This window comes from Eremomyces bilateralis, assembly GCF_010015585.1.
Source record: "Eremomyces bilateralis CBS 781.70 unplaced genomic scaffold P152scaffold_31, whole genome shotgun sequence".
In the NCBI taxonomy this organism is placed as follows: Eukaryota; Fungi; Ascomycota; class Dothideomycetes; order Eremomycetales; family Eremomycetaceae; genus Eremomyces; species Eremomyces bilateralis.
Window position 1 is genome coordinate 46,848 of NW_022985097.1, and position 27,332 is coordinate 74,179.

A 27,332-nucleotide genomic window follows, 5' to 3' on the forward strand; every position below is an offset into this window, starting at 1 on the left:
GAATGTCAACCGTTGTCCTGATCCTCGAGGGGTATTAAAACAATCCATAATCCATGAATTCCCAATATCACCATCCTTATCCGTTACACTCGGAAAAATTGGATGTCTTACCCGCCACACTAAAACTTGTGCAGACTATGGATTCAGTCTCCATCCATTCAACTTCCTGTCCTGTCACAAGGTGCGGTAGCAAGGAGTCGGCGTTACCTGGCTTGGCTGGAAAAAGGAACGTGGGATGCGTCATCTGGACCATTCGGGCTCCCAGTATCCACCAGGACAAGTCCCTTGACCAGCGATATAATGCGTATGGCAAGTGGCTGGGATCCTACCAGATCTCGCGGCTGGCAATGATCGACAAACTATTGTTAACAGCGGGAGTGTCCTCGGCCCGCTACCGAGCAATCAGTGGCTATGAGTATAACCTTCTTAAGAGATGATTACGTGCTTTGGGCTAAAGAGCACTCATCGAACAGCAGAGTTCGTATACAATCACTGGGCCAGTCTGCTAGGATTTCAGTCATACATGCCCTTACACCTTATTAGCACCGAACAACAGGGCGATACTGGCCGGTGTGGTGAGACAGGTTGCTAGAATCTCCCCTTTATTATGCACCGGAGGTTTATCATCTCGGTCAGATGTCTGATATCGACAATACTAGCGCGACTGCTGTTGGAGATACGGAGAAATTCTCGCTTATCTATGCGGCATACGCAAATTCCCCGACTGGCCGACTGTCACTGGACATCTAGCATGTACCTGCGTTGGATGGTCATGCGTCAGTTTCCAACCCGTTGCCATTTTCTTGGACGTAATGGGGATGCTCTTAAAGATCTTAGCCAAGTCTGCGACATGATCTTAACGCCTTGGGTACTCCGTACTATGACCCCATCACGTCAGGCTCTCTGTTGTGCACCTTACCAGCAATCCTTGACGGATAATCTGGTATTGTAACCCGGATGGCCTTGGCCAGGTCGTCGCAGGCTGTCGGTTATGCTTTCTCTGCATTTCATAGAGCCGCCCAAGGCATAAATCGGTCAGGTCGAGATACCTCGTTGCAGGCGGAACACAGCTCCCCGCCTGCATGAATTGGATGGGGAGGCCTAAATATAGCGGCTATCACAGCTCTTCCTTCGTTTCCAGGCGCTCTCTGATTGTGACGTACCACATCCTCGGGTGCTTATGGTGGTGTCCATGGATGGTTTGCAAGGGAAAGTTAATATATTATGCCTGCCTGGCGCATCCTCCTCCAACCTCCTCAAAGCCTTTCGGGTTTTTATATTACCCACCGGGGTATTCGGTCGTACAAAAGGCAAGGCTCTCGCTGAGGAGCCTGTTCATGTGGTTCCTTTGTGCAGTCAGGTGTATTTCATGGGTATGAATCCTTGCAACCTATCTGCTGCATCCCAGAGCCATCCAACGGTAGGCTTATTGACGAGAGATGGCCTTTGGGAGAACTCAACGGTCTCTTGCCTTCACAAATATAAATCTACTTACCAGCGAGTCTCAGGTGCTAGGAACTTGGCTCAAGACATGTTGAACGGCGAGAGTTTGTGGGGGCTCGTTTTCGTCTCGACGCTTCCATCCCCTTCAACCACGTCGGACCGAAGTCATCTCCAAGGTCACCACGAATCCACATCATTGACCAGGTTCGACATGGAATGGTGGGATGCCTCGCCGCACAAGGCTACCCTCCCACCAATCAGTTTAGTTCTAACCCCAACTGTCACAGTGCGCCACTCTGCATGTCCGTTATGGCGTATCTTGTAGGGGATAATCAGAGGCGAACATAGCCCCCCACAGGCCGCAGTATTCCTCACAGCATGCACACTGTTGAGTAGCGTGTTGAGGGCCAACGCCACTCTCCAGCTTGCACGTCCAACGTCGTCCTCTTCACTTACTGTGGTGCAGTAACTACTCTAATTCATTCACTCCAAAACCGCTCAACTCCTCCTTTCCCGCTACTAGTAGCATTCGATGGGAAACTAAATGCCTTGTTTGCCATTTGCCTTCTCCCACAACGCAAATCGTGCCAGGACAGATGGGTCAAGTCCATGTTCGGTAGTGTGAACCATGTCGCTATTGCTGCATGATTTGGGGCTCGCCTCGCTGACCCCTACCTACCCAATATTGTGAAATGCCTTGACTGGTGAGATGAGGTATTCAAGAGTAAATACCTGACCACCCTGCTTCCGTATATGCAATTATCGAATCTTGAGGAGAGAAACTGTGCAGCCACCCGCCTGAGCACTGCTCCATGCGGGTCATGTATTAGTTCGGCTAACTTCGATGATCAGGAGCGCGTGAGAAATTGAGATTCTCAATGGCTCAGGAGTTTGATGTAAATAGTAATTGGATGAAACAATTGTCAAAATCCTATAACTTGGATGAGCGCAGAGGTCGTGTTACAGAAGGATAATTTGACAATTTCAACAGATCTACGAGGTAGACGAGAGGAGAGAGGACCGATTAACTAACACAGCTATTAATCCAAACGAGCAAATGTACCTCCATGCAATGAGCATCGCCACCCGCCCAAACCAGGGAATGCAGGAAACACTATAGAAACAGCCTCAGTCCGAAATCAACAATGCCGATATCAGTGTGAGCCCCTTACAGATACAAGGGGCGTGGGATTAGCGTTGGGGTTCGCTGCCTTTCATCTGATTTAAACTTAGTATCTGGTTATAATGTAGGCCCAAATATGAGAAACGTACCATATAACTTTCACCGATATCTCCAACTGTTTCAACGAATTGGTGGCGAACACTAAAGTATTGGTGTGCGTATCGTTCGACTACGCAATTTGAGGTCGTAGCGCCCTCGATCTCGCTATGGTGGGAGCGGGTTCAATCGAAGACTCGAAAGCTCGAGGCTAGTTAGCGCCCACTGAGTCAAGCTTTGGGCTACACCAGGTGCCCGCATGTTCCTCTCATACTTCATCTAATAAATCGGTTAACCACCACCGTCATCGAATATAGCGGTGCCACTTACCCAGCACCCCTCACAGGCGTCTCCATTCACATTAACCCATTGGCCACACTTCTCTTGAACATCCCAGCAACACATATACTTGTGTCCAGGCATCGTGGTGAGGAAACGGAGTAATGATACGGCAAAAACAAGAAGGAGAACAGGTGCGAAATAACAGGTCTCCCCAAACAGTTGAAGAATGCGTTGAGGCAAAAGAAAAGATGATGGCCATCATCTCTCGGGTTTTATATCTGAGTCCAGGACGCCAAGGTTTTCGGGGAAATGTCAACCTTATCAGAGTTTGGCCGCGAAACAAGAACAAACTTTATTCATCACGTCGATTGGATATTCAGCTGTGAGCTCAATAATCGAAAAGGAAGAAGCGAAATTGATGGTATGGGTAGACCTTGACAATCAGGCCACGGTAAAGCCGAGTTTTGTCAATCATCCTTTCTCCGTAATCTCGGACCATTTCTTCAACACCATTTCACAAATTCTTTGTTATTTAGACCAATGACTGAAGCAAAATATGCAACGCAGGGAGGGAGTGAGGGGATGCGATAGGATATCCAAGCGGTCGGAAGCGGCTACTGCACGTGGGAGCCTGTAATGCCCATATTGCAAGCGCGTAGTGCCGGGTAGTGCCTCGTGAGAGCGTCTATTGGTCACTTTCTTAAACTCTTTTTGTTGTGCAAGGAATCGTGATTGAACCTTGCGGACTGCAATCGGAATAACCGGTCAACCACATCAACAAGGGGGTCCTATTACAGCTTAGGGGTTCAGACCTCAGCAAATCAAAGCATTTCCCATCCCCTTCAACCAACATGTACCGAAAATGAAGAGCATATGAACGGACGTGACCTGGTCCTGAGTTCACATCGGGCGAAGATAATCCACGCTCGCATGGGAGCCAAGTGAGGCATTCATTCGTTAGCGACCGATTTCTCCGCACATTTGTCGTAGTAAGAAACTGGGGATAGTATGTGATCAGACGCGGCATCCAAACGGGGGAGATGCCGCCTTTAGCGTGCTTGGTGATTCCTGCTTGCAGATAGCCATGCTGCAATTGCGACTTCAGTTCCCCGTTCAGCTAACAGCGGCGACTCCACTGAAACTGCTGACCCGACCACCGTTGCTGTCGGAATTTATATACGCTCCACTGTAGCGCTCTTGCTATAACGGAGATGCAAATTGAGGCATCATGTGGAACAAACTGCGACACCATGACGATAACATTTGGAAAACTGCAAGGACCGCGATGTGATGCCCAGCTACGCCACGGAGATGGATTGTCCACAGGACCAAGTACGTAAACCCCTTCTCTGCGTATGGATCAAGCTGCTGAAGCCTCGCCGCAAAAAGCTGGGTACATGGTGCGCTGATTCGATGGACCGGTTGATGAGGCGTCATTGAGGTAGTGGAAAATCAAATACTCTCATGAACGAAAAGGGAATCATAGGAGACTTTCAAAGAGAGTAACAGTCAAGGATCATTTGAAATCGACGCCTCGATTCTACCTGAAGATGAGAGATGTCTCATAGACGGGTTTCGAGAGCAAACTTGTGTACATAGTAGGAGTCGCCCAATGGTGCGGTTTGATCACGCGCTCAATTGTCCAAAAAAGATCGAGATAATTACAGCCCAATGGAGCGACTACGTCAACTGGATATTGGATCATCACTACCGAACACTGCAAATATTAAATTGATGGCTAGAATGGAATCGGGATGAAGTTGAAGTAAACTCGGGCTCTTTTACACCGAACGGTATTCAGGAATTGCATCACGTGACTGAAACCATCCTATCAGGCTATTACAATAACACGCCATAAGTCTGCTCAGGGTCTACACATAACAAAATTCAGCCCTGACACCACCATATCTTCCATCATCAATATATCCACGAAAATGAGGTCGTTTGGTACAGAAATTAGTGGTAATCGACGGCAAAATGCTGAATTATCTGAGAATCAAAGAGCTGGGATTTTAGAGGATATTTCCAGGGGGGAAACTAAGGCCGCGGTGGCGGAGGAGTTTCAGGTCGCAGAACGGACGGTGTACAGACCTTGCAACGCTGGGAAGAGCACCATATCACTCAATCTAAGCCCCGTCAAGGGCCCCCCCTAAAATTATCGCGTCGCGACGAACGATATCTTGTACAGTACGCACGCCGGTTCCCCACGGTTGAGTACAGCGAGCTCGTTCAAAGCGTCAGCCATATGCGGGTCTCAAGACAACGATATACCGGACTCTTAAGAAATACCACCTTACAAAGTGGCGAGCACGGAAAAGGTCCCATCTGAAGCCCGGGCACGCAAAAAACCGGCTTCAATTTGCCCGCGAGTATCAGCATTTCGACTTCTCCCGGGTCCACTCAACCGACGAGTGCTCCTATGAGAAAGGGACAGGCGGTAAGCGCGTCTGGGTATGGCGCTTTTATCACGAGGCATATGATCCACGTATGATCGAGCCAAAGACCTCTGCTAAGGCGATTTCGCAGATGATCTGGGGCTCAATCTCGCGTGAGGGGAGGTCAGACCTGGTGATCATGGACCGCGACGAGGACTCCCCCAGGCAAGGGTATTCCGCGAAATCCTATATCGCTACATTAGAGGAGGGACTCCTCCCCACGTACGATCCTGGGGATGTTATGATACAGGATAATGCAAAGGTCTACACGGCGAAACTTACGCAAGAATGGCTGGAGACTTACGGTATTTGGGTGCTCGATTGGCCAGCTAATTCTCCGGACCTGAACCCCATCGAACGCATGTGGCACTTACTTAGAAGCAAAGTCCTAGAGCTGCACCCTGAATTGAAACAGATGGGCTCATTAGAGGAGGCACGGGAGGCGATGAATGCCGCGTTGAAAGAGGCGTGGTGGGCAGTACCTCAGGAAACGATTGCCAAGCTAATTGACTCAATTCCGCGGCGGTTACGGGCGGTAATTAAAGCAAAAGGATGGCATACCAAATACTAGGCTATCCTTAATTAGGCAATCTGAAAAAAGTATACAGATCGCTTTCTCTACGTTTTTGAGCGCTTCTCGCGATAGGGGGTGGTGATGGGGAGAAATCACGTGGTTGACGACCCTGAACAGACTTATGGCGTAGTACTTTACTTCATTGGCTTCAGATGATTCATCCAACTCGCCAACTTCGCGATGCTGTTTTCCAGAGCACCTTACGCTTTAACTTTCTGACTGAATCTATTGGCACTACGGAGTATTGGTCAGATACAATATACATAATCCTATCCGAGGCGGAAATGTCTACCTCCTCCCGCTCACAGACCATACCAACTTACCTGGGGGCAAAGTATCGCTATTCGGTATTCTCCTATTCGTTACTCGGTACTCCGTTAGTACCGTAGATCGGTCCGATATCTTCCAATCCTACGATGGTAGATTGGAGGCAGAGGTTATGAATCAATTTCGCTCACCTCGGATGTCCCTAATATGCCTTGGCAGTGACAGACAGTCTCCTCAGAGTCCCACAAGATCTCACTCTCATCCGGTACACAGTGTGAGGGCTAGCTTGCCTACCTACTATCTGCATACTTCGCCACCTCACCCCAGCTGTCTCCGCATTCAATCGTAATCCCCCACCGGCACGGAAAACACTGGCCTCAGAGCATTTGTGCTGCTACAAAAGTGACACGAAACTGAAAGACCCAGTTTTAAAGCATGTGAAAGTCCCATCTCCGCTCCATCTGATGATCTGATTGATGGGCATTATTATTTCTTTTTTGCCCGAGCCTATCTGGTCGACTCTGAGACCGCCTGTCGAAATTCCTATTGGCCCCGGAGTCCTAGCGCCCGGTAGACGGCAACTGTGTAAGATCTTGGGGATTAAGGTCACATAATAGTGATAATATATCGTTACACCCACCAATGGTGGCTTGCATCGGGCAAAGCTTGAGGACGAACGGTCTTAACCCCCTTCGAAACAGCCTTGCGCAATTGCGGATGTTTGCTGCGTGCGTGCATCCTATCATGGCACCATTATTGGTCCAGGCGTCGACAGACGAGGGGGCGACGTGGATGAATGAACAATGAAGGATCAACTACGGACCCCAGCGGGATGGTCAGGCACGCAATCGAGCAAACCTGAACCTGATGTGTTACAGTACACAAGCATTGAGGCTTCGCAACTGGCAGTTTGCTTTTGCTCATGCACCTAATATTTTGGCCAACACTAAGCAATCGACCAGCTTGGATTAAGCAAAGCTCGTCCCTGGGAAGGCGATGCATAGAAGGATGCAAGAAGCCTGCAAGATGGTCCAGCCACCGTTGAGTGTTTGAGCAGTACGTACTATTCTGTCCACTAGGGACTAGCTTAGTCCTATTAACCCAAAATGTCGCCGATATTGCACTGTTGCTTTCTCCATGGGTGGTGGATGGTTACCAGTAACTCGCTGGTCTATGGGCGCTTGCTAGGAAAACTGTGGATCGAATCGAGATTGAAGGTTTGCGGCATGGGCGAACATGATCGAAAGTGAACCGACGAACCGTAGCCCGATCAGTAAATTAAGGGAGCTCGAGAGACGGGGTGATTTTGGAGAATGGTACAGATTCCTTACTCATCTGTACTTACTATACACAGTCTCACTGTAGGTATTACGGTAGGTATTAGCATTCAGCACAAGGCCAAAAAGTGTCACAGCCTCACAGGTAACTCCAGTGCAGTACCCCGGTAATAATCGAACACAGCAATATTTAATAGAGCAAGGAGAAAAGGGATCGAGCACGCACTACGCAGGATGAGCCGCGTGCGATGGTCGATATCATGGATCGGGAATGGGCATCGATATTCTGTGCATATTGTGCTGCTCAACGGTTGCTACAACACCCGACGCTAACCAAGACCCTCCAGCTGTCCTATCACCCCTCGACCCTCCATGTGTTTCTGCTCCGTGCGGCAATCATGCCTTTTATCTTCGATCAGGATTCAGGTCAGCCGCCAGACACTCCTCAGGACCTCAGTAGAAGAATGCGTGGGGGTTCGTCACAATGGTCGATGGATACGCTCTCCCATTCCTATGATCCTAATGATTACTCTACTCGTTTACCACGGTATCGTGTTATCTGCTGCGACCCTAAGCAGCAAATGGAGAATGACAATCAACACGATCCCCTGTCATATCAAGGGCCAGTGTCCACCATGTCTAGGTCACCCGTCCTTGGTGCTAGGATTCGCTTCCTTTGGACGAGGGGCTGATATTACCTGGACCGATAACAATCCCCCTTCAGTTCTTACAAGTCGCATCATGGTTCCACTTTCTAGGTGCGGCCTTGTCCAATATTCTACCTATGGCAATAGTTCTTCCAAGCGCATCGGAAAAATTCCGTCTATCGCTCGCCGGAATCCTAGGGCTGTTGGAGCCTCGGTCCAACAATTGTATATCGATCATAAGGATTTGATTGCCGACGAAGTCCTGTGTCGTGACCGGACAAGCGACCAGTGACCGGTAACCGCCCCAGCAAATGGTGCAATGCAGTTGTTCAGAATGGTCGCTGGGGCCCTTGTGGACGATAATTAGTGTGCGGAGAGGTTGGTGTGCTATCCAGATTCCAGGATCAACCAGCATCCAAGCATGAACCTCGACGCACTTGCACGGGTTGGCGATTTTCTGGGGGTTGTTTTCGATCACCCCAAGCCTCGATGTTACGTTTCTTATTACTCCGACCCCGCTAGTGGCTTGGTCTCCAACGCGATTTGTGCGAATGCCATCACAACCTGGAGATGACCGCAGAAATGGTATAGCGTTCGAAAAAGTCGAAACCTTCTACGGTGCTTCGGTGCATGATGGCAACGGCTTCAATTTGACCGTACCTAGTGAACAGTGCATGGAGCGAACCAGCCGCTACCCCGTCGGTCGGTTCCGCTGGAGATTTTCTGTCAGTGCAACTAAGACCGGGAATACCACCACCGGCGTGTCTTATTCGTCGTCTCGTGAGCCATGTCAGATTCCGGATCATGAGGAGGCTGCGACTTGCATCTCTCTGCAGTCTGTTGTCTGCACCTCGCTGCATATCTTGCACTCCTTCCTGTACGCTTCCTGTCTGTGCTGGTTGAGTTGAAAACGGACCGAGGGCTAGCGAGAAGAGATGGACACTCGATTCGAGATTTCCCGACCGTTTCAATGGACGATAGGATGGTGCATCACACCGAACAGCGACCGGTCTAGTTCCGTATCTACTCGCTGTCTCATTCTCAGTTCCCAACCAACCGCATGCGCAAGGTGTGGTGTCCGCTGTTCGAACTTCGAACACAGTCCGTCCCTGGCTTCGGAGGTTCATCCCGTCTTTTAGTCGCCTGTGGCCCGCTCCCTGTCCGAGGGATCAGCGGTGCTAAGCATCGGGCTGATTGGGCACAGCGGAGTGGCGCTGGCGGCGTCTGCACGTTTTGTTCATCATCTCTTCGTCCTCCTTGGCCCGGATGAAGGCGATGTAACCCTTCCTTGTTCGAGTTCTACTGACCCTTTTGCCCTGGTCGAGGTGGACAATGACCCCATCATACAACGTTATTCCGCCTCCTCTGTGGTGTGTAGGTGGGGCATTGTCGACTGACGATCGTTCTGTTCTCTCCAGGTTTTGAGGATTCACGATTCCTTGTTAAAGACGGCCCAAATGTCCCTCTCAGATCCCAGTTGCTTTTGGGCTATCCAGCGAGCCACCCTGAGCACCTTGCAGTAATTAAAAGACATCATTCCGTCCTGGAGAGTTGAGACCAGCCAGTGCCTGCATGGTTCACCTTGCAGATATTTGATCTTGACGTTATCTTTAGATTCGCAACCCTTTCCGCCGATCCTGCGATCACTTAAACCACTCGATTGTGCCTCTTTTCAGAAGTTATCGTCATCCAATTCCCAAGTTTTTTCCTTCTGATTTATGCACCGTTCATATACGGCCAATGTCCGTTACTACTCTACCTATGACCTTTGCCTAGCGAAGCTTACCCTAACGTTGCGTTGCCTGCCATGCCGTCCTATACTACTGCCGTTCCAGAGAAGCCGGCCACAGAGATCGCCGCCCCCACCGTTCCGCGAAAGCGTCGCAGGAGGGCTGCAGCAAATGGGGCGAGTGAAGATTGCTTTACCTGCCGCAAAAGACAAACAAAATGTGACCGACGACGGCCGTATTGCGCTCAATGCCTAGAAATAGGCAAAGAGTGCTCTGGATATAGGACGCAATTGACGTGGGGGGTCGGAGTTGCAAGCCGTGGAAAGCTTCGGGGCTTGTCTCTTCCCATAATCAATTCTGCAAAGACAGCATCCGCTGTTCAGGAGACGAAAGCGAGCAACTCGGCTACCTCTGCCACTTCGAAGAGTGTTACGTCCAATCCAATTCCGTCCCCTGTCATGTCTATCAAAAGCGAGCATCACCAGGAGATAGCCGCTTTCTCTGCGGTTCCGGTCCTTAGTCCGAACTACTGCTCTTCTCCTGTCTATAGCAATCCTGGTTATAGTCCGGCTACCACTCCTATTCCAATTTCTGTCATGTCAGCCGGAAATTTCCACTGGCATTCTTCTGGATTCGACGACCATGTGCACAACTATACTTCCTTGTCACCGAAAGCTGGAAAGCCTCTCTTCCGTCCCCGACCCCTTCAGCGGCTGCAAACTGCGTTCCCACCCTCTTACGATGACGCAAGCATATCCGCTCCCTCCACGGGTTCGTTGGGCGCCTTCAGCGACTGTGGCGACTTCCCTTCACCCAGTGAGTATCCTCACACCCCGGAAGAAATACCATTTACGGAACCCTTTGTCGACACCTTTCCCGACGCTTTATCTCATCAACCATTCATCCCTTCTCAGGACTCACTGGCCATACCAGACGGACTCGGATATATGGACATTCCGCGGTCCTTCCCATTGATAGCGGATGACATGGTTTCAAGTATGTCCGATCAATCCAACGCCGAGTACATGGACGTTAACGATGCGCAGACCGGTTCGCTAGCCCGTTCCAGCATTTCTGACGCCCCTATATCGATCGGGTCGAATATACACGTCTTCGGTTCGTATGGATTGCCCCTTTTTGGTCCTCAATTGGATTGCGCTAGCAAAACAAGTCTGGACCAGGATATTCGATCTCGCTCGGTATCACGGGGACTACTTGATGGCATGTCCATACCTCGAAGTGTTGACGCCTTTGATTGCTCTCACCTGCCTCTGCGTACTCGGTTTCTTTTGGATTATTATGACAGGGCCATCTGTTCCGTTCTAGTGGCTTTTGACGGACCAACGAATCCTTATCGGATGCATGTCTTCCCCTTGCTATGCACAGCGTGGGGCTGTAGAATGCCGTCGCGGCACTCTCGACCAACAACATGCACACGCGGGGCCTCAAGAAGCTTCAAAATATGACTTACGATGAGTCTGAAAGCATGTCGTTATCGGCAGGCGTAGGATTCTTACCGCAGACGAGATACGAGTTCTGCCCGGCACGCCATCACGCGAAGAGCTGCAATACGAGTCGATATCGATTGGACTCCTCAATTCACAGTTGTCTAATCCCGTATCCGCCAAGGACGACTCAGTCTTGGCAACGTTGTTGATATTGTGCCTCTTTCACGTCTGTGACAGCGGCTTCACCAAGTTTCAGACGCAGCTTTCAGGCGTACAGAAACTTCTGGAACTTCACCATGGTTCCCCAGAAAGCGCCTTTGTTGGATGGATTCAGATGTTCTTCACCTGGTTCGATGTAATGATCCGTGGCGCTTCCGCCGACTTCGACCTCCTGCACATCAGCGAAGCCTTCCGCCATGCTGCGCTACTCTACGTCGAACGGCTTGCGTACCCGGCCCTCTCCCCTTCCGCGTCCAACCTGCAACGCCTCGTCTCGCTGACACTATCCCACATCGCCGTCATCGCGATCAACTCCCCTGTGAATAAATTCCTGCTCTATCCTTTGTGGATCGCAGGAACAGAGGCGGTGACGCAGACGCACCGAGATATAGTGCGCAGACGGTGCGTGGAGATCACGAGAGAGAGTGGGTTTCTCAACAACCTGAGTGGGCTCGAGGTGTTGGAGAGGGCGTGGGCGGCTGATGATCATGGAGAGGTGCTGGACGAGGATGGAGTTCAGACTGGTCAGGCCTTTAGGTGGAGGAAGGTGATGAGCCGGTCGGGTGGGGAGTATATTGTGATATGATCGTACTTAGCTTATGTTTTGACGACCGGCTTGGATATATGACTGACGTTCGGTACATATGTGGATGGATGATTGTTACGATTGTGATGCTGATGGTGCTTACGGACTACCCCTTTGCTACGGTGCAGATAATTTTTTGGGTGGCGTGGCGACATTTGCCGAGTCCTATATAAATATATGAATATCCCGCAGTGGAAAGGGATCAATATCGCTACAAATACAATGACATCACGACGAGCAATCTAGAACGCGGTGGCGCTTTGAATCCCTACGTGCGCTCGCTCTATTCAAAATCTAAGTTCTAGTGGAGGTGTTCGTAAGATCGTAGTCAATATTTAGTAAAAGAGACGACGGCAAGTCGACCACCATTTTTGGTGGGTTCCATCTTTAGCATTCACCGTCCACGGCACTCCTCTCCATTGTCCCAGGCTTTTCCACCTCATCACGTCCATCTTTCGCACTATAAAGCAGCTCCTGCCCACTATCCTTCTACCGTTTATTTCTCACCCCCTCCAAAAGATGCTACCTACCGCCAGCTCCTTTCCGTGTCTCGCCTCGCTCACCCGTGCCACATTTCATTCGTATTCCATGCCTCCTTCTCCTTGCTCGCACCTATCATTTCCCTGGAAGCCTCCGCCATAAGTCGTCCTCTCCAGGTTCACCGTCAATGCAGTGCCGCCGCCAGCTCGAGATCGGTTACACTCTCCCTTACCGAAATTTGAATCCTCACGCTAACCTCCTTCCAGGCCACCGTTTCGCTCCTGAGTCCGACCATCCCCCTTAGATCCGCGATTTCGGGCTCTGCACACTCCTATCCGATCTCAAGTCGACTAGCCATTTGATCTATGGCCTGCTCACAAGCACAAGTTCAGCCGTCCGCCTCCAGCTTTCAGCCTTTAGCCTTTAGCCTTTGGTAGTGCGTTGACTCCGCCTGACCGCAGAGACTCCTGCCCCTCCCATCCAGGATTTGCCACTTTGCATCCCCACCAGGCTCAGAGTTGAGCTGGCGTTAGCGAAAGTGGCGCGGGAAAGGCATATCATGCGTACGATCATGGGACCGGTGAGACTGAAGGAAAGAGAGGACGATCACATGCCACATTCTACGTTCTTTTCTTATCTTAGCTTCCCGGGGACCCCGCCTTGGTGTTTCCGCACGATTTCAAGGGATCTGGTCGCCCGGCTCATATTCCCCACCGCCTAGCCTGCTCAGCCTGCTCATCCTGCTAGTTGCAGCTTGAGGTTGTCGGAACGCTCAGAGACGCGAGAGATTAGAATCGGAAAATGGGGGGGTGGGGATATGGGGTTTCGAAGAGGCTGTAAGAGATTTGCCATCAAGCCTGTCAGGAGAGTCGTGGAGCGGTGGTGCCACTACACGAAACGTAGCGGAATCCACCATCGTTACCACACGGTAGGTAACTTCTCTGATACAGTGTTATTTTCGCCTTGTTCCCTACATCATTTCGGCCTGGAGAATGGACTAACTCAAAATATTCGTTCCGATGTGTCCTCGGCAGCACCTAGCCTCAAAGCTTAGGAGTAACATCCCACTTGTTGCCAATGTAATATGTTACCGCTCGATGCTCATCGTCCACCCAAGGACGAAGTCGATTCATATGGCAAAAGTCTCCGCCAAGAATGTTGATGTTGGCGAAGTGTGAATCCGGTGGTGCCATATATATTGCATGTTTGTGTCCAGCAATATAGCCATTCCAAGGGTCCTCATCCTCGTTAAGCTTGAAGGTTTGCGCCACCTAGAGTCGTGTTAGTAGCTAGGCATTCTCCTTATAGGTATGGACACTTGCCTGAGTTGAGATGTACGTCAGTGGGGCCCCACTATCAACAATAAAGAAGACCCAGTGAGCCTTCTCATTAATCGTGAGGGCACATGGAAGTATCATGCGGAACTTTCGACCGTAGACAAAACCACGGATGGTGTCAGCCACCTTATCTGCCTCATCTTTAGTCGCCTCCTTGAGGTATGGTATGCCCACGCGGTCCGAAATCTCCTTGTGTAGCGTGTTGTCGTCGATATCCGTGATCAGCACATCATAATCTTTCGGGTCCATGGCACCAATGTCATGAATATCAACAAATGTACCACGCGCTATATTTTCTTCTGCCTTTAGCCGAGAGTAATAATGTAGGGGGCTGGGATTCGAAGGAGAGAAGCGCTCGAATAGGGTCGCGTAGCTTGGAGGACCCGAGAACGGCTCTTGGAGACTGTGGGTACGGCGCGCTTGAAGAGGATAGCGTAGAGGACTAGGAACGGATTTGCAAAAAGCCCTAAGGCCTTGTCGGCTTGGAAGTCTGAGCATGGTGAAGATGGGTAAGATGGGTGTCCAAAGAAGGATGATTGTGAAGAGTGTGTCACAAAGTTATCTTAAGCTCTGCAGGGGCTGCGGGCGTAGAACAGATAATTTGCTCTCAAAGCAGAAGAAGAAGAAGAAAGTGAGTGAGGGCGTGATCGTGGAAGCTTTGCAGTGGGGCACCGGGGGTGTCAGAGTTGATGGCGGGGGGCCCCGAGCTCCTCCTTTCTCAACTTTTACAACCATCACCACCACTTCCATCGCCTATCTCTATGTCGCAGACCAAGGCATCAGTCTGGGAGCCTGAGGCTACAAACTGCATTAATAATCTTGCTATGTCTCGTATATCTGCAGGGCCGGGGGACCGGGCATCGAGATAGAACACACAACTTACACAATACAACTCTGCTACTTATGATCAAATCACCGCGATTCGCCAGCCTGACCCACAGGACCCCCGCAATCACGTGATAAGATAATTCTGCGCTCTGATTGGTTCATTCCCAGAAACATACTGATCGCCAAGATACTGTTTTTAAGCCCGTAATTAAGGGGAGTTCTAATTGGCGCTAGAGCATGGCAGATTTACCTCCAAAAACGGCGTCACAAACCGCCCAAAACGGAGGTCCATCTGCCGTTAGATTGTTTAAAAGAGTAAACTAACTATGGGATATAGTTCTCAACCCGCTGCGAAGCTGCTCCTTGATAATATATTGGCCAGCTATACAATAGCGATCTATTATCTATTCGCTCGCTTCGTCCAGAACCCCCTCTACCTCCCGCTTTGACACAAAAAACATTCCCACTGACGTCAGAAAGACGCCCAATGCAACAACCAGCCATAGCAAACCAGGGACATTGGCAGACATTCCCTTCTCGAAGACCCAGGCAAGACCAGGGCTTCCCACCATGAGGCCCAGCGCATCCACCACCGTTATCACAGTGAACAGTCGTGCCAGTTGATGTTGGCCGACAAACGATGTAAGTAATCCACGAAGGAAGTATGTGATACCCAGTCCAAGGGCCTGGATGAACAGAGCGACGACGAAAAGCGGAATGATTGGCGCAGCAGCGGTGGCCAAAAAAGCGAAGAACAGTGATATCGCCGATATCCTGCCAAGAAGTAGATCGGAGTGTCGGACGGAAAGGCGGGTTCGAGGCCAGCGCGTGGACGATTGGATGCGGTCCATAATGATGGGCATGACAATAAGGAAGTACACGAGCGTGAAACCCCCTCGAATGCCGATAAAAAGAGTGGCATCCGAGAGTGGCATTCCAAATCGAATACTAGTGTATTGTAAGATGAGAGAACGATCCATAAGGAGCATATGGAACATAAAAGGCGGAAGAAGTAAGAGGACACGAGAGTCCTCGATAACGAAGCTTGTCATATAATGGACTTTCTCACGAGCCTTCTTTAAGAAGTCAGGGATCGTATTCGCCGTCTCATGTCCCATATCAGAGTTGCGTGGTGCCATTGAGTGACCGGACTTGGAGACCTCAGGAAGTGTCTCCGGGAGCAGTAGACACATCACAGCGTTAATAACGTAGAGGCCAAGACCAACGAGGATTGCCGTCCATACATTGGCCTTCATTAGTGCCGAAGCTATCGGAGGGCTGATGAGCATGGACGACATCGATGCTCCTCCCAATCGGAAGAATGTAGCAACTCGTTTCTGTTCGGGTGTCACATCTGTTAGGATAGTGTAGAGAAGCGAATTCGCCCCTGCACTGGAGCCTCCTAGCACCGTATGCATCGAGGCAAGCATGATCAGCTCGATTTTGATCGTTTTCGGAAAATATACTGTTTGAAAACGAGAAATGTTAGTGATCATTTAGCCCCATTACCGCGGTGATAGGAACAGGGTTGCGAATAAGCACGATATACTTACAAACTGTCGAAATCCAAAGCGACCTGAGGGCGAAGGAGCACATAAGCAACACCGCAACCCACTTTCTCGTGTATCTATCAGCGACCCATCCAAAAATCGGAGCGAATATCAGCGACGTTCCGGCCTCCAGAAACATGAGCCAGCCCCTGAGCAGCGCAACATCGCCCTGCACCGCCGGAAGCTTGCAGAACTGCTCCGGGATGCCATTCTGAACGTCCAGTCCCACCATTGAGGAATCGTGCGCTCGATAGTAACGTCGGCAATAGGCATCTTCAATCAGGCGGGTGGTCGCTGGGTCAAAGATCCCGTCCGCAACGCCGGAGACCACCAAGACGCTGGCTATGAGGAAGAAAACGACGTGAAAACGCGATATCAGGGGTTTCTTCTTTATTCTATTCTCATCGCTACTGAGATCCTGAGCTAGTAAAGAGTCGGTGGAGGTTGGAGATAGCAGAGGGGTCCGTTCATCGTGGCCTGGCATCGCTGCCAAAGCAGCCTCATTTCGAGACATTATGGATCAAGGACGAGGAGTAACGAATCCATAAAGCAATCGCCCCAAGTGAGGGAAACGCGAACGCTAAGTACTTCTCATCAGAACCATGTTTGTTCTGCTTAGGATTGTCGTCGGGATCAAGCCATCGAGAAAGATCGAGATAGACAGGACGCGTTGACATCACAGTCAGCGACGACCCAATACCCACGGACGGATTTCGGAGTTGGCGTAAGCTAGGAAGTTGTATTGGGCAAGGTACGGAATACGGAGTTGAACTTGCGACGACAGTACACAACTTAAACACCATTCGGTTAGTCCGCACCTCATTACAGTAACTCAATAAATCAGTAGTAGGTAAACGCGTCGGCAGCTTGACGCTGAAGGGACTTGAAACTGGATAGCCTTGCCCAGTCGTATTATGGTATATCTCACCCACGCGTCCGAAAGGGATGACGTGCCCACTGCTCCACTGCCCCACTGCCCAACGCAAGAGTTGACCAGGACTCCCCATTGCAAGATAATAAATTCAAGTCTCAAGGGAATAATTATGATGCTCTGTGAGCATCGCGAACGCAATCATTGCAAACATCGGAGTTCCCAGCCTCAGAGCCAACCGTCCAATCGGGCAGTAGAGCAACTTCGGAGTTGATAAAAGCGGAACCTCAGGACTTAAGGTCAATTAGGAAGGGAGAAAATCCGAGCTTTTCTCATACAACTTGTTACGGTACGGTAGCTGGATGCACACAACATACATGTAGCCAAAGGTATTCTAGATTAAGCTAAAGAATAGAACAAGAAGGGGAAACCTTTCTTGTTTACTCTGTACATCGAAGAGGGTTGGACTCTGATTCAACCCTTGACCTAATCAGGCTTAGGCTCCCAGCCTTAGCCAACCAAGGGTTTCAACCCATAACACAACTTACCGTAAATTCTGAGCTTTATTCGTACTTTTATCGAAAATTCCGGGAGTGGTTATTTCTGTTTCTACTGGTCTAAGTACTGCTGACTTGGAGGCATGGGGCTGGGTGTGTCCCCGCTACTAAATCGGTAAATCCACCAATCGCGATATCCGGTGACCGTCTAAGCTTTTCAGGAGGTACCTGTTATTCCTCCAAACTTCTGGACTTTTCTACTTTTTTTGGATTCCTAATTACCTTACGTGAGTTACGTCTCATCGTTTAAGCGACTTCAACATGCTGTACGCTCCTAAATATCTCACTACCTGTGAGTAGTGCCGCCAGATGAAAATTCAGTGTCAGAGTGAGCTCACTGAGCTGAGGAGGAACCTGCCCATCTGAACAAACAAAAGCGTCCTAACCATGCGCAGCACTACAGAGAGATACGAGCGTGACCAATCCTGTATCGAGTGAACATGCAAGACTGGTCAGAGAATTTTAGTCACCGAGCATGCTGATCCAGTACTGCCGTAGAACGACGGCAGGATTGCCATTTTCGGTTAAGAAGAAAGGGGACAAAAAAACCTCATCCCAAGGAGTCTCATTGTCGGTCACACCCATATGTATTTAAGATTTAGATCTCGATATTAAGAACCTTCTAGCTTCCAATAACCCCCAACTAGCGACCAGTCGGTCTGTGTACAGCCCAGTCTCGCCTGCCATCAGCACACCCATATCCATCAATGAGACATCCCCTGAACCATCAAACCCGCCTCCTGCAACCCCCTCTCCAACCCTTATAAGAGAACCCCAATTGTACATTGACAGGTTGGTTCTTAATGGGGCAACCGAGCGACTTCGCCAGGATGAAAAGTCAATCTACATTGTACGGACACGGAAAATAAAATCAAATGCAAGTCTATTCTAATGCTTGCGTTGGGCATCAATGAACATGGTTAGTTCACCAGACAACACCCAATCTTCATATGCATTCGGGACTGAATCATATCTGTTCCGTTGCCAGCTCCAACAGCGCTTTCTTTTCCGAGGACGCCCTCGATTCTCTATACCAAAGACTTGGTCACGACAGGTTGAAGCAACTGGTTACTACACTCGAGGCAAGCGGCTACGAGCAGCTCCAAGTCTTGATTCATTCAAAATAGCCACAAGAGACTTTTGAGGATTCTCTCGACCACCGGATACTCTATGTCCGATGTAAGATCCACCCCGTCCTAGCGAAACCAAATTCTCAGGTAACCGCTGCTAACATGAGTGATCAAGCGTACTTTGAGGACATCCGCTCCATGTACCCTTTCTTGGATCAAGAGGCCTTTGAGAAGAGAGAATTCTCGTCGCCCGAACAAGAATTATACGATCCCTCAGACAAGCCCTGATTGGCCCTTTACCGTACCGTCTTAAGTCTTGGATGCTTATATCACGATGGTGCTACATTCTATCCCGGAAAGTGCATTGCCTGGCGGTATTTTCGAACATCATTGAGCTACTTTGTAGATATCTTAATCTTAAAGTCGTCCTCATTAAAACTCTAGGTATGCTTGAAGTTCAACCAGGATATCGATGAATATATTAACTATATCATAGGCGCTGACTGCCATGGTATGCTCCGCTTTCCCGATGCGGCCGTCTTCCACCTAACAAATCTCACAAATTCAGGCAATATTTACACTCAATCATTCGAGCTCGTACCTCGAAACATTGTGGGTTCCAGAGGCCGCGATGGCTATCGTGACGTTGGGTCTTCACAAGAAAGACTCGAGACCCTGAATCCGAATTGCAAAGGAGGAGGATATCTTGGGTAGTCTACCTCCTTGAGAGGAACATGTACCTTGGCTTCGGTACGCTGGTAATCTATTTAAACATCTCTCCTTATTAACGGATATATCTAGCTTATCCCGGATCATGACATTAACTGTCCCTTGCCCGTCACCAATTAGAAGGTTTCGATTGGTTGCAATGCCGGGCACGTCCTCTCGGATTCTCAGCCGCGCCTACGATACGTGTTTTTCAATCACCGCGACTTTGAAACTGAAAGGAATACGTTGAAGCCCTGGACTGTATTGACGAGGACGCGCTGGCTTGGAAATATTCGATTCCAGAGTCCTTGCGGCCGGACGTTCCGTTCCGTCAACACTAGACAAGGTTCCCAGGATTGAAGCAGCTTACGGTGCGAATTTGTCTTGCCTACCATAACCTGCGAATTTGTCTGGCACGACTAATTATCCATGTCACACGCGATGAGCAATCGAAACGAAAGGTGGAAGCTAAAATGAGCCTCATGCGAGCGGCTCGCTCTATTGTACAGTAGAACTAATGCAGTACATCTTCCCTTGAACCGTACACCCCTGCCTGGTAAGTATGCAGCACTGCCCGAAGACTGTGTAGGCTGACCGCCAATGCTAGGAACTCCGCGTCCTTTCCAATGGCTGCAGTGTTCGAACTCACTGATTTTGTGATCCACAATACTACGCACCGCGAAACCCGTAGGAACCTCACGTCCCTTGACATTGTCATTGCGCATTTTAGTCGCCTGGAATGTGCTTGGAACGGAGAGCTACCTACTCCCATATTTCTTTCCTGCCGATATAGCTGGGAGATTTCGTGGTTAGTTTAGACTTGAGGGATTTTTTGCTTCCGGCGATTTCAGGTCACTTACAAGTTACAACTCGTTCCAATCCAGCCTCCAGGTCCGGCGTTCAGCTTATCTTATATAAATATGCGGGGATATCACAGGAATCACTAGCTTTAGAGCTAAATTTGGCTAACTATCGTTTACCAAACTTACCATGGATACAAATTTCAGAATGTCAATTGATGTTATCACGGCAGAAGTAAGACGAGTCGAGGACAACTTGATCCGCTGAGCCTCACATTAGAGGTATCGGCTTGCTTCCGATTGTTGGCTCGTACATCCAAAAATGGCGGTCCTGAAGCGCCCCCGGGAACTCCGACGCGTGAGCCAGTGATAAACTCATAATGAACTCCTCTCCACGAACCCTAAATTGGCTAGTCTGAAGTGGATCTTCGAGCCTAATATCCAACCCCTCTCTTAATCAAGGTAGGAGACCGATGATATTTCTAGCTTAGTCGTCATGTCACACGCCCTACGACTTATGTTCAATAACTATACAGCTCAACGTATCTTCAAAGAATAAGCTATTATTCTCCTCGTCAACAAAGATGGCTCCCTCCGCGACGACCACGACCACGGCTGCCTTGGCTCCTTCCACAAAGACCGCGTCTGGCAATACGAGCTTCAAGTTAAAACCAGATAGCATCCCTAGAGCTAAAGATGAAGAGTCCCAGACGAAGCAACAGACGCCTCTCCAAGCGATCTCCCATGGAAATCTTAGCCTCCCAGGCGTTCCATCCTTTCCAGATTTTGCCTCCCAACGACAATGGCAGCTCGAGCACATGGCGGCCGCATTCCGACACTGGGATCGTATGGGCTATGTCGAAGGCATGAGCGGGCATATCTCGGTGCGTGACCCGGAGATTCACGACGCCTTCTGGACGAATCCGATCGGCGTTCACTTTGGAATGCTGAACGCTAGCGACATGATTTTGGTGAACTTCCAGGGCGAGGTGATTGGGGGCAATCAGTCTCGACCGCCTAATGCAGCGGGGGTATGGATCCATGGTTCCATTCACAAGGCATGGCCTCACGTCCACGCCGTGTGCCACTGTCACAGTGTTTACGGGAAGACATGGTCGGTTTTCGGCAAGCCATTGGAGATGTTGACACAAGATACGTGCAAATTCTTTGGCGATGCGCAGGCGGTCTACGACAATCACGGAGGCGTCGTCCTTGCGGCAGAAGAGGGCGAACGCATTGCATCGGCTTTGGGACCAACCGCCAAAGGTTGCGTTCTGCGTAACCACGGCCTTCTTACCGTCGGTCAGACCGTGGATGAAGCTGCCTGGCTGTTCACGAGTATGGAAAACAGTTGCAGGGTCCAGCTCTTGGCCGATGCAGCTGCAGCCAACGATGAGTTGAAGAAAGTGTTGATCTCCGATACGGAGGCCCGGTTCAACTTTGAGGCGGAAGGCGACCCAGAGGTGTGCCATGCGGAATTTCAGGTGTACTATGACTACGAGGATCGCCGATGTCAAGGCGAGTTTAAGGACTTTAAAGGCTTGTAATGCGGTTGCGGACAGAATAGTAATCCTCAAATTCGTCTCTCCTTGTTCATTCAATTTCAAAACATTGGTTGCCGTTCGTCGATCAAATGGTCAGAGAAAATAGTCTAGAGTGTGTTTGTCGCTGTGATTCATGAGACTAGAGCTTATCTTGATGCCGAAATATCTCATAGCCTTGAAGAATACCAATCTGATCTCTCAGCAGCCTTCGGGCACAGTCAGGGGTTACATTCCACCGCCACCCCCTGTAAGGCGAGTCGGGCACGAAGCGAAGCCGGCTCAAGCACTCTGCTTGATCTTGATCTCCACAAAGAATGGAGGCAAAATACCTCCATTGGATACGACAATAATGACAGACTTTTGCAAATTCTTGATTTTCCTACCTCCAATTACTTCCGTTGGTGTTGGTGATCTGCAAGAAATCGAAATTGGAGGCGTGAATCGTTCAGCTCTGATTCAAGTTCCGGGCCGCACCAGGACCAGCCCCTTAACTATTTAAAGAGACCAGGGACATTGTTGACGAGCATTCTTAATTATTCCGTGATTCAACTTGTAAACGAAAACCGCGCGATGCGCCAACACAGCAATCGCAGAATAGTATAGAGCCTCAGAACGTATACAGGGTATATGATGGTGGGAGATTGAAATAAGTATTGGAAGAGTGCATCGTTGCTTCCATTTCTAGAAGTCGAATGAAACCGACCACCCTTACTGGCACAGGTAGATCTCAGGACTCACCTGCGTGGATGTTGAAATCCAAGGTGGTATTCAGTGCAGCCTTCCTTGGTTGCGAGGCCTCTGCATTGATCCTACCAGGTGAATTAATCTTACCTAGAGAGTCTCGAGATTGCGCATCTAAATCGGAACGCACCACCATAACATAACCTCTCATCAAACCCCTTACCTGAGCGTTATCTTCCGCTCACCTTTCACTGGACAAAAACGCCACTGCAAGCTCTCCGCCCATAGAGCGGTCATGAGATTATCATATTTCACTTGCTCATATTGACCCCTCATACTCTAACCATCAGGAACTCCCCCCTCGCCTTTAGGGTTTTGATCACTTCTTTTTGGACTGAAGAACGACCAGTAAGAGTATACAGCAGCGATAGCTCTCCCTTCGGACTCATTTTGATCTCACCACAATCATCTCGACTATTTGGAACAGTGAATACCACTGAACTGGGATCCGAATCCATCCTGCACTATCATCCTCTCACCTACCTGTATGCGGGTGAGACTGCTGCAAACAACTCTCAACTCATTGCACTGAACAAAGGGTGAATGGCGTACGGATTTTCACGTCCAATCCTAGCCCACTTTCTCAGTCACATCTTACTTGGCTCGAAGACACAATCCTCATTCTCATTTTCATCTGTTCGCCCCTTTACCTGAGGTATCTTCAAATCATCTCTGAATCAGAGAGGTCACTGTGCAGCAGATATTCGAATAATTAAAGTCCATTCTCACACTCACATTTACCTGCTCTGACCTTCCCGTTACCTTTGCCGATTTCACCTCCAGTGCAGTGGTTTTCAGGTTTATCTCTCATTTTGAATGGGTTTGAAGTCTTCCGCAATCTTGCGCTATCATCTCCCAATTTCAGTCGCGGATGCGCTTCGTCAATCATCCCTAGCGCTGCATCTCCAGCTCTTACCATAATTGGTAGTCACGACTAGCACTCCTCACTTCAGTCCCAGCGAATTTCTGCGCGTTCATCCCCAACTGGGCCAATGCCATCACATTCCTCCCAGAGCTCAGCGGAGATCGTATTTGGCACCTTACACTACCGCTCCATCCTTCTTTCGCATGGTGGACATGATGCCGGAAGAAGCGGCATCCCGAGTCGAAAGCTCAGATAGCATTGGAGTGGTGTCAGATGCGGTCCAGCACTACCAACTATGCCTCAAAGAATGCTTTCAGTAAAAGATCGACGCCCCCGAAGCAGCTGGTAAGCTCATGAAAATGCACTCGAGGTCCTCTTCCCAGTTGAAGGCTGTACAATGGCAGACCTGAAAAGTCACGATACGAGGGAGAGTTACGATCCACCAAAGTTTGTGAACCGGAGTGAAGCCTCTCGGCAGACTATTCGGATTGATATCACTTGCTCATCTTATCGGGCTCCCCAAAAGATCCTTGGGTGCATTCTTTTCGTTGCAGATGATGGAGCCAGCGGATATTCGGTCATCGCGAACTTTGGCAAGTATCCCACCGAGGAAAATCCCGGTATTGGGAACTCCACAAAGCGAGACGAGGATTAAACTGAGGCGCGAGACGGATCTAGCCTCAAAGATTGCAGCACTTGCCTTCATACGGGAGGGCATCAGTATGACAATACAGAGCAGAGGAAAAGGCTTCGAAGGAATGATCTGTCCTTGATCAGTTGCACGCAACCAGTCTCAATGGAACTATTCTTTACTTACCAGTATGAGGGAGATCACGCCGGAGTAAGGCTATTCCAATATCTAGCCGATACACATGTAACTAACTCATGGTATCGGTAGGTGGGGCCTGAATTGGGCTTGACGCCATGCGAGCTCTCTGGATCTCTTTGGAGAATCGGTGCAGATGTCGTGGGAAAATTCCGGACCTTCCTCGAAGAATCTATAGACCGGTTTAAGAGAGCCAACGACGTCACAACATTTGAATTTCCACGTGAGAAGTGTGGCCACAGGCTCCTCCAAGGCCTGTTCGATAGCCTACAATCCGAACGAAGAGGTCAGCTATTCGAGTTCATATTCAAGGATGTGCCCGGTCTTCGTCTGCCAGTTTACTGTGATTGTGTCAATTCAGTCTTTCTCGTTCGTTACAGTTTGCTCAAAAAAGTTGCCAAATCCAAGGGACTTCGCCATGTCGACGAGACGCTCCAGATATGGAAGCATGCGATCGACACGAGCCTAGTCTCATTCTTCTCTTCATTCGACCCGACAGACGGAAATCTAACATATGAACGCTTCAAATCCATGGACATTATCGAAAAGTGGGAACGCTGGAAGAGAATCGCCCCAGATCGGCTGCACAGGATGCCAAATCTCATCAAGCTAAAAGGGACGAAAGTTGGAGCAGACTGGAGGTGACTTGGGAGACGGGTACTGGCAGTACGCGTTCTCAGTAGTTTGAAATCTAACTCCACGACAAAGCTACGTGCGAGTATCTCATAGAGACTACAATCTGCGGCAATCGTACGTTACTACTCAAGAACTAGGTGATTGCGACTTACCATTTCCCGCAGACGACACAAGATCCAAAGAAACAATAACGAAACTCCGCCCAGGAATTGACTACTTTGCCCTCGTCTTCGAGCTAGAGAACCGTGCTGTAATTGTTAGTGTGTCCGAAGTGATAGAAAGGGTCGAGCTTCGGAAAAGAAAAAAAAGTCCGATGAATCCACGCCTGAATCTAGCACTGAATACGAAGCAAACCAGCATATCAAGAAAGGGGGGAAGGCGAGGAGACTTACAGTAAGTTCTGCACATCTTCTGCTGCTCTGCATTACCCCAACTCCAATGCTAGCACTTGGAGAAGAACAAAACAACTTGGACGACGTCGACATGAGCTCGATGACCTACCATAAGACGAAGAATGCGTCGGGCTCAGGTGTGATCGTCCTCAGACCTAAGCGTCTGAAGAGGAAGCGTGCATAGGAACATCGAATTACTGCTATTGAGAAAAGACACCGTGAGAAATTTGATAGTATCGACATATTGGAACGATCTAGCACCTTGAAGCTGTTAGAAGCACTCTTTTCAGTGTTACCAGTGCACAGGAAGGAGACTACCGGATGCTTGGTGGCTATGAGCAAATATCGGCGTCTATTGATGCATTTACGTGAGGACACCTATCAGGTAGAAAGTGGAGGTGTACCAGCATTTAAATGGGAAGAGGTCAAAATATTCCATATATTCCGTACCGTATCTCATATAGCAAACCATCTATCGGCTCTCGTTCTAGTTATGGGTTCCCTTGCCCTGCAAAGCTTACCAGACTACTGACCAAATTCCTGACAATAGTGATTAGTGGATAAGGTACGGACGCCAATAATGATAGAATTTGCTAATGTTGGTCGAGTAAGGTGTATTAATTTATTACTGTTGACGAAGTTCTGGTAAGGAGTTGGTGTTGAAGTCCAGCAGGCGCCGGGAATCGGCATCTCGAGCCGGCGAACCAGGATCCAGCCAGACGTCATTTGTCATAGCCCCCCAACAATAATTATTCCTATCAATGATCAAAGGAACTTCGACTATTCACCAATCTTCGCCTGACGACTCCAATTGTTCTATTTGGATGATTCACAAAATCTAGTATTCTCGTTTTCGAAACTCGATACCCTACAATAATGTCGACGACCGTATTCTCCCGATCTTCCGCCCGGGCTCTATCCCGATGTTGCCGGAACGCCTCACGAGCAACCGAACGCATCGCCACCGCGCCATGCACACAACGCAGCATCTCATACGCATCGAGGCAGACACCGATACTGTCTTCACAGTCGCGACGACGACCTCAGACCTCTTCGCGCCTCCCACAGATCCAGAACGTCCAGTCACGACGGACGATCTTCATCCAGACCGAAGGGACGCCGAATGCAGATGTACGTGTCGAATTGCGACCATCGAACTCCGGCTTTCGTCGAACAACACGAAACTAACGATTGATTCTAGGCGCTCAAGTTTAACCCGAACACTCGTGTCCTACCGGAAGCCTTCCCTTCCACCTTTGTGGAATACCTCTCTCCTCGATCCACCCTCGCTCCGCCGCACCCATCCCCGCTCGCCGGTCAACTCCTCAATGTCGACGGCGTCACAGCGGTCTTCTTTGGCGCCGACTACATCACCGTGACGAAAGACAGCAGTGTGCCGTGGGAGCACATCAAGCCGGAGGTGTTCTCGCTGATCACGGAATATGTGACCTCGGGGCAGGCGATGGTGACGACGGTGGCGAGAGGGACGGCAGAAGGAGACGAGGGGCAGGAGGCGGAGGAGAAGGATAGTTTGGCGTATGATGAGGACGACGACGAGGTGGTGGGGATGATCAAGGAGTTGCTGGAGACAAGGATCCGGCCGGCGATTCAGGAGGATGGAGGGGACATTGAGTTCCGTGGGTTTGAGAATGGTACGGTGATGCTAAAGTTGCGGGGAGCGTGCAGGACGTGCGATAGCAGCACGGTGACGTTGAAGAACGGGATCGAGGTAAGTTCCTCCGTTCCTTAGGCTACGGGACCCTGGGGTCGATTTGCGGAACGAGTTTGGCTGATTGCATGGCAGAGTATGATGATGCACTATATCCCCGAGGTCACGGCGGTGGAGCAAGTCGCGGATCCGGAAGAAGAGATTGCAATCAAGGAGTTTGCGAAGTTCGAGGAGAAGTTGAAGCAGCAGAGGGGTTACGAGGTGCCGTCTACGACAGGGAAAGGCTCGTTGGACACGGTGGAGGGTTAAAGAGGATATTTTCACCACTCTC

At 49.8% G+C, this 27,332-nt stretch overlaps 10 protein-coding genes across 10 annotated transcripts; 5 read left to right on the top strand and 5 right to left on the bottom strand.

The window, feature by feature from the left end:
* The first annotated feature begins 522 nt into the window (after positions 1-522).
* On the top strand, positions 523-1,066 carry P152DRAFT_207958 (uncharacterized protein). The gene has a single exon (XM_033674387.1). The coding sequence runs from the start codon at positions 608-610 to the stop codon at positions 950-952; it is 345 nt and encodes a 114-aa protein (XP_033530378.1). The 5' UTR covers positions 523-607; the 3' UTR covers positions 953-1,066.
* A 6,624-nt stretch (positions 1,067-7,690) lies between these two features.
* On the top strand, positions 7,691-8,569 carry P152DRAFT_208039 (uncharacterized protein). The gene has a single exon (XM_033674388.1). It carries the CDS (start codon positions 7,870-7,872, stop codon positions 8,434-8,436), a length of 567 nt encoding a protein of 188 aa, XP_033530379.1. The 5' UTR covers positions 7,691-7,869; the 3' UTR covers positions 8,437-8,569.
* P152DRAFT_208070 (uncharacterized protein) lies at positions 8,569-9,611 on the bottom strand. The gene has a single exon (XM_033674390.1). The coding sequence runs from the start codon at positions 9,269-9,271 to the stop codon at positions 8,702-8,704; it is 570 nt and encodes a 189-aa protein (XP_033530380.1). The 5' UTR covers positions 9,272-9,611; the 3' UTR covers positions 8,569-8,701.
* A 340-nt stretch (positions 9,612-9,951) lies between these two features.
* On the top strand, positions 9,952-12,127 carry P152DRAFT_452558 (uncharacterized protein; the record flags this gene model as incomplete). The annotated part of the gene is made up of 2 exons (XM_033678303.1): positions 9,952-11,261; positions 11,377-12,127. The coding sequence occupies 2 exons, from the start codon at positions 9,952-9,954 to the stop codon at positions 12,125-12,127; spliced, it is 2,061 nt and encodes a 686-aa protein (XP_033530381.1).
* A 1,331-nt stretch (positions 12,128-13,458) lies between these two features.
* Positions 13,459-14,537, bottom strand: P152DRAFT_208066 (uncharacterized protein). The gene is made up of 3 exons (XM_033674389.1): positions 13,930-14,537; positions 13,610-13,878; positions 13,459-13,548 (listed from the first exon to the last, which is right to left on the bottom strand). The coding sequence occupies exons 1-2, from the start codon at positions 14,440-14,442 to the stop codon at positions 13,651-13,653; spliced, it is 741 nt and encodes a 246-aa protein (XP_033530382.1). The 5' UTR covers positions 14,443-14,537; the 3' UTR covers positions 13,459-13,548; positions 13,610-13,650.
* Positions 14,538-15,044: 507 nt separating this feature from the next.
* P152DRAFT_208196 (MFS general substrate transporter) lies at positions 15,045-17,036 on the bottom strand. Its single transcript, XM_033674391.1, has 2 exons — positions 16,326-17,036; positions 15,045-16,237 (listed from the first exon to the last, which is right to left on the bottom strand). Exons 1-2 carry the CDS (start codon positions 16,834-16,836, stop codon positions 15,177-15,179), a joined length of 1,572 nt encoding a protein of 523 aa, XP_033530383.1. The 5' UTR covers positions 16,837-17,036; the 3' UTR covers positions 15,045-15,176.
* P152DRAFT_208200 (uncharacterized protein) lies at positions 16,559-17,411 on the bottom strand. Its single transcript, XM_033674392.1, has one exon. It carries the CDS (start codon positions 17,327-17,329, stop codon positions 16,823-16,825), a length of 507 nt encoding a protein of 168 aa, XP_033530384.1. The 5' UTR covers positions 17,330-17,411; the 3' UTR covers positions 16,559-16,822.
* A 3,339-nt stretch (positions 17,412-20,750) lies between these two features.
* On the top strand, positions 20,751-22,153 carry P152DRAFT_462158 (arad-like aldolase/epimerase). The gene has a single exon (XM_033680277.1). It carries the CDS (start codon positions 20,913-20,915, stop codon positions 21,873-21,875), a length of 963 nt encoding a protein of 320 aa, XP_033530385.1. The 5' UTR covers positions 20,751-20,912; the 3' UTR covers positions 21,876-22,153.
* A 1,794-nt stretch (positions 22,154-23,947) lies between these two features.
* Positions 23,948-24,313, bottom strand: P152DRAFT_208277 (uncharacterized protein). Its single transcript, XM_033674393.1, has 2 exons — positions 24,296-24,313; positions 23,948-24,241 (listed from the first exon to the last, which is right to left on the bottom strand). Exon 2 carries the CDS (start codon positions 24,194-24,196, stop codon positions 23,981-23,983), a length of 216 nt encoding a protein of 71 aa, XP_033530386.1. The 5' UTR covers positions 24,197-24,241; positions 24,296-24,313; the 3' UTR covers positions 23,948-23,980.
* A 2,102-nt stretch (positions 24,314-26,415) lies between these two features.
* Positions 26,416-27,310, top strand: P152DRAFT_384458 (HIRA-interacting protein 5; the record flags this gene model as incomplete). Its single annotated transcript, XM_033675802.1, has 3 exons — positions 26,416-26,463; positions 26,534-27,061; positions 27,137-27,310. Coding segments are annotated over 3 exons (750 nt in total), but the record flags the coding sequence as incomplete, so codon positions are not given.
* Positions 27,311-27,332: the final 22 nt, after the last annotated feature.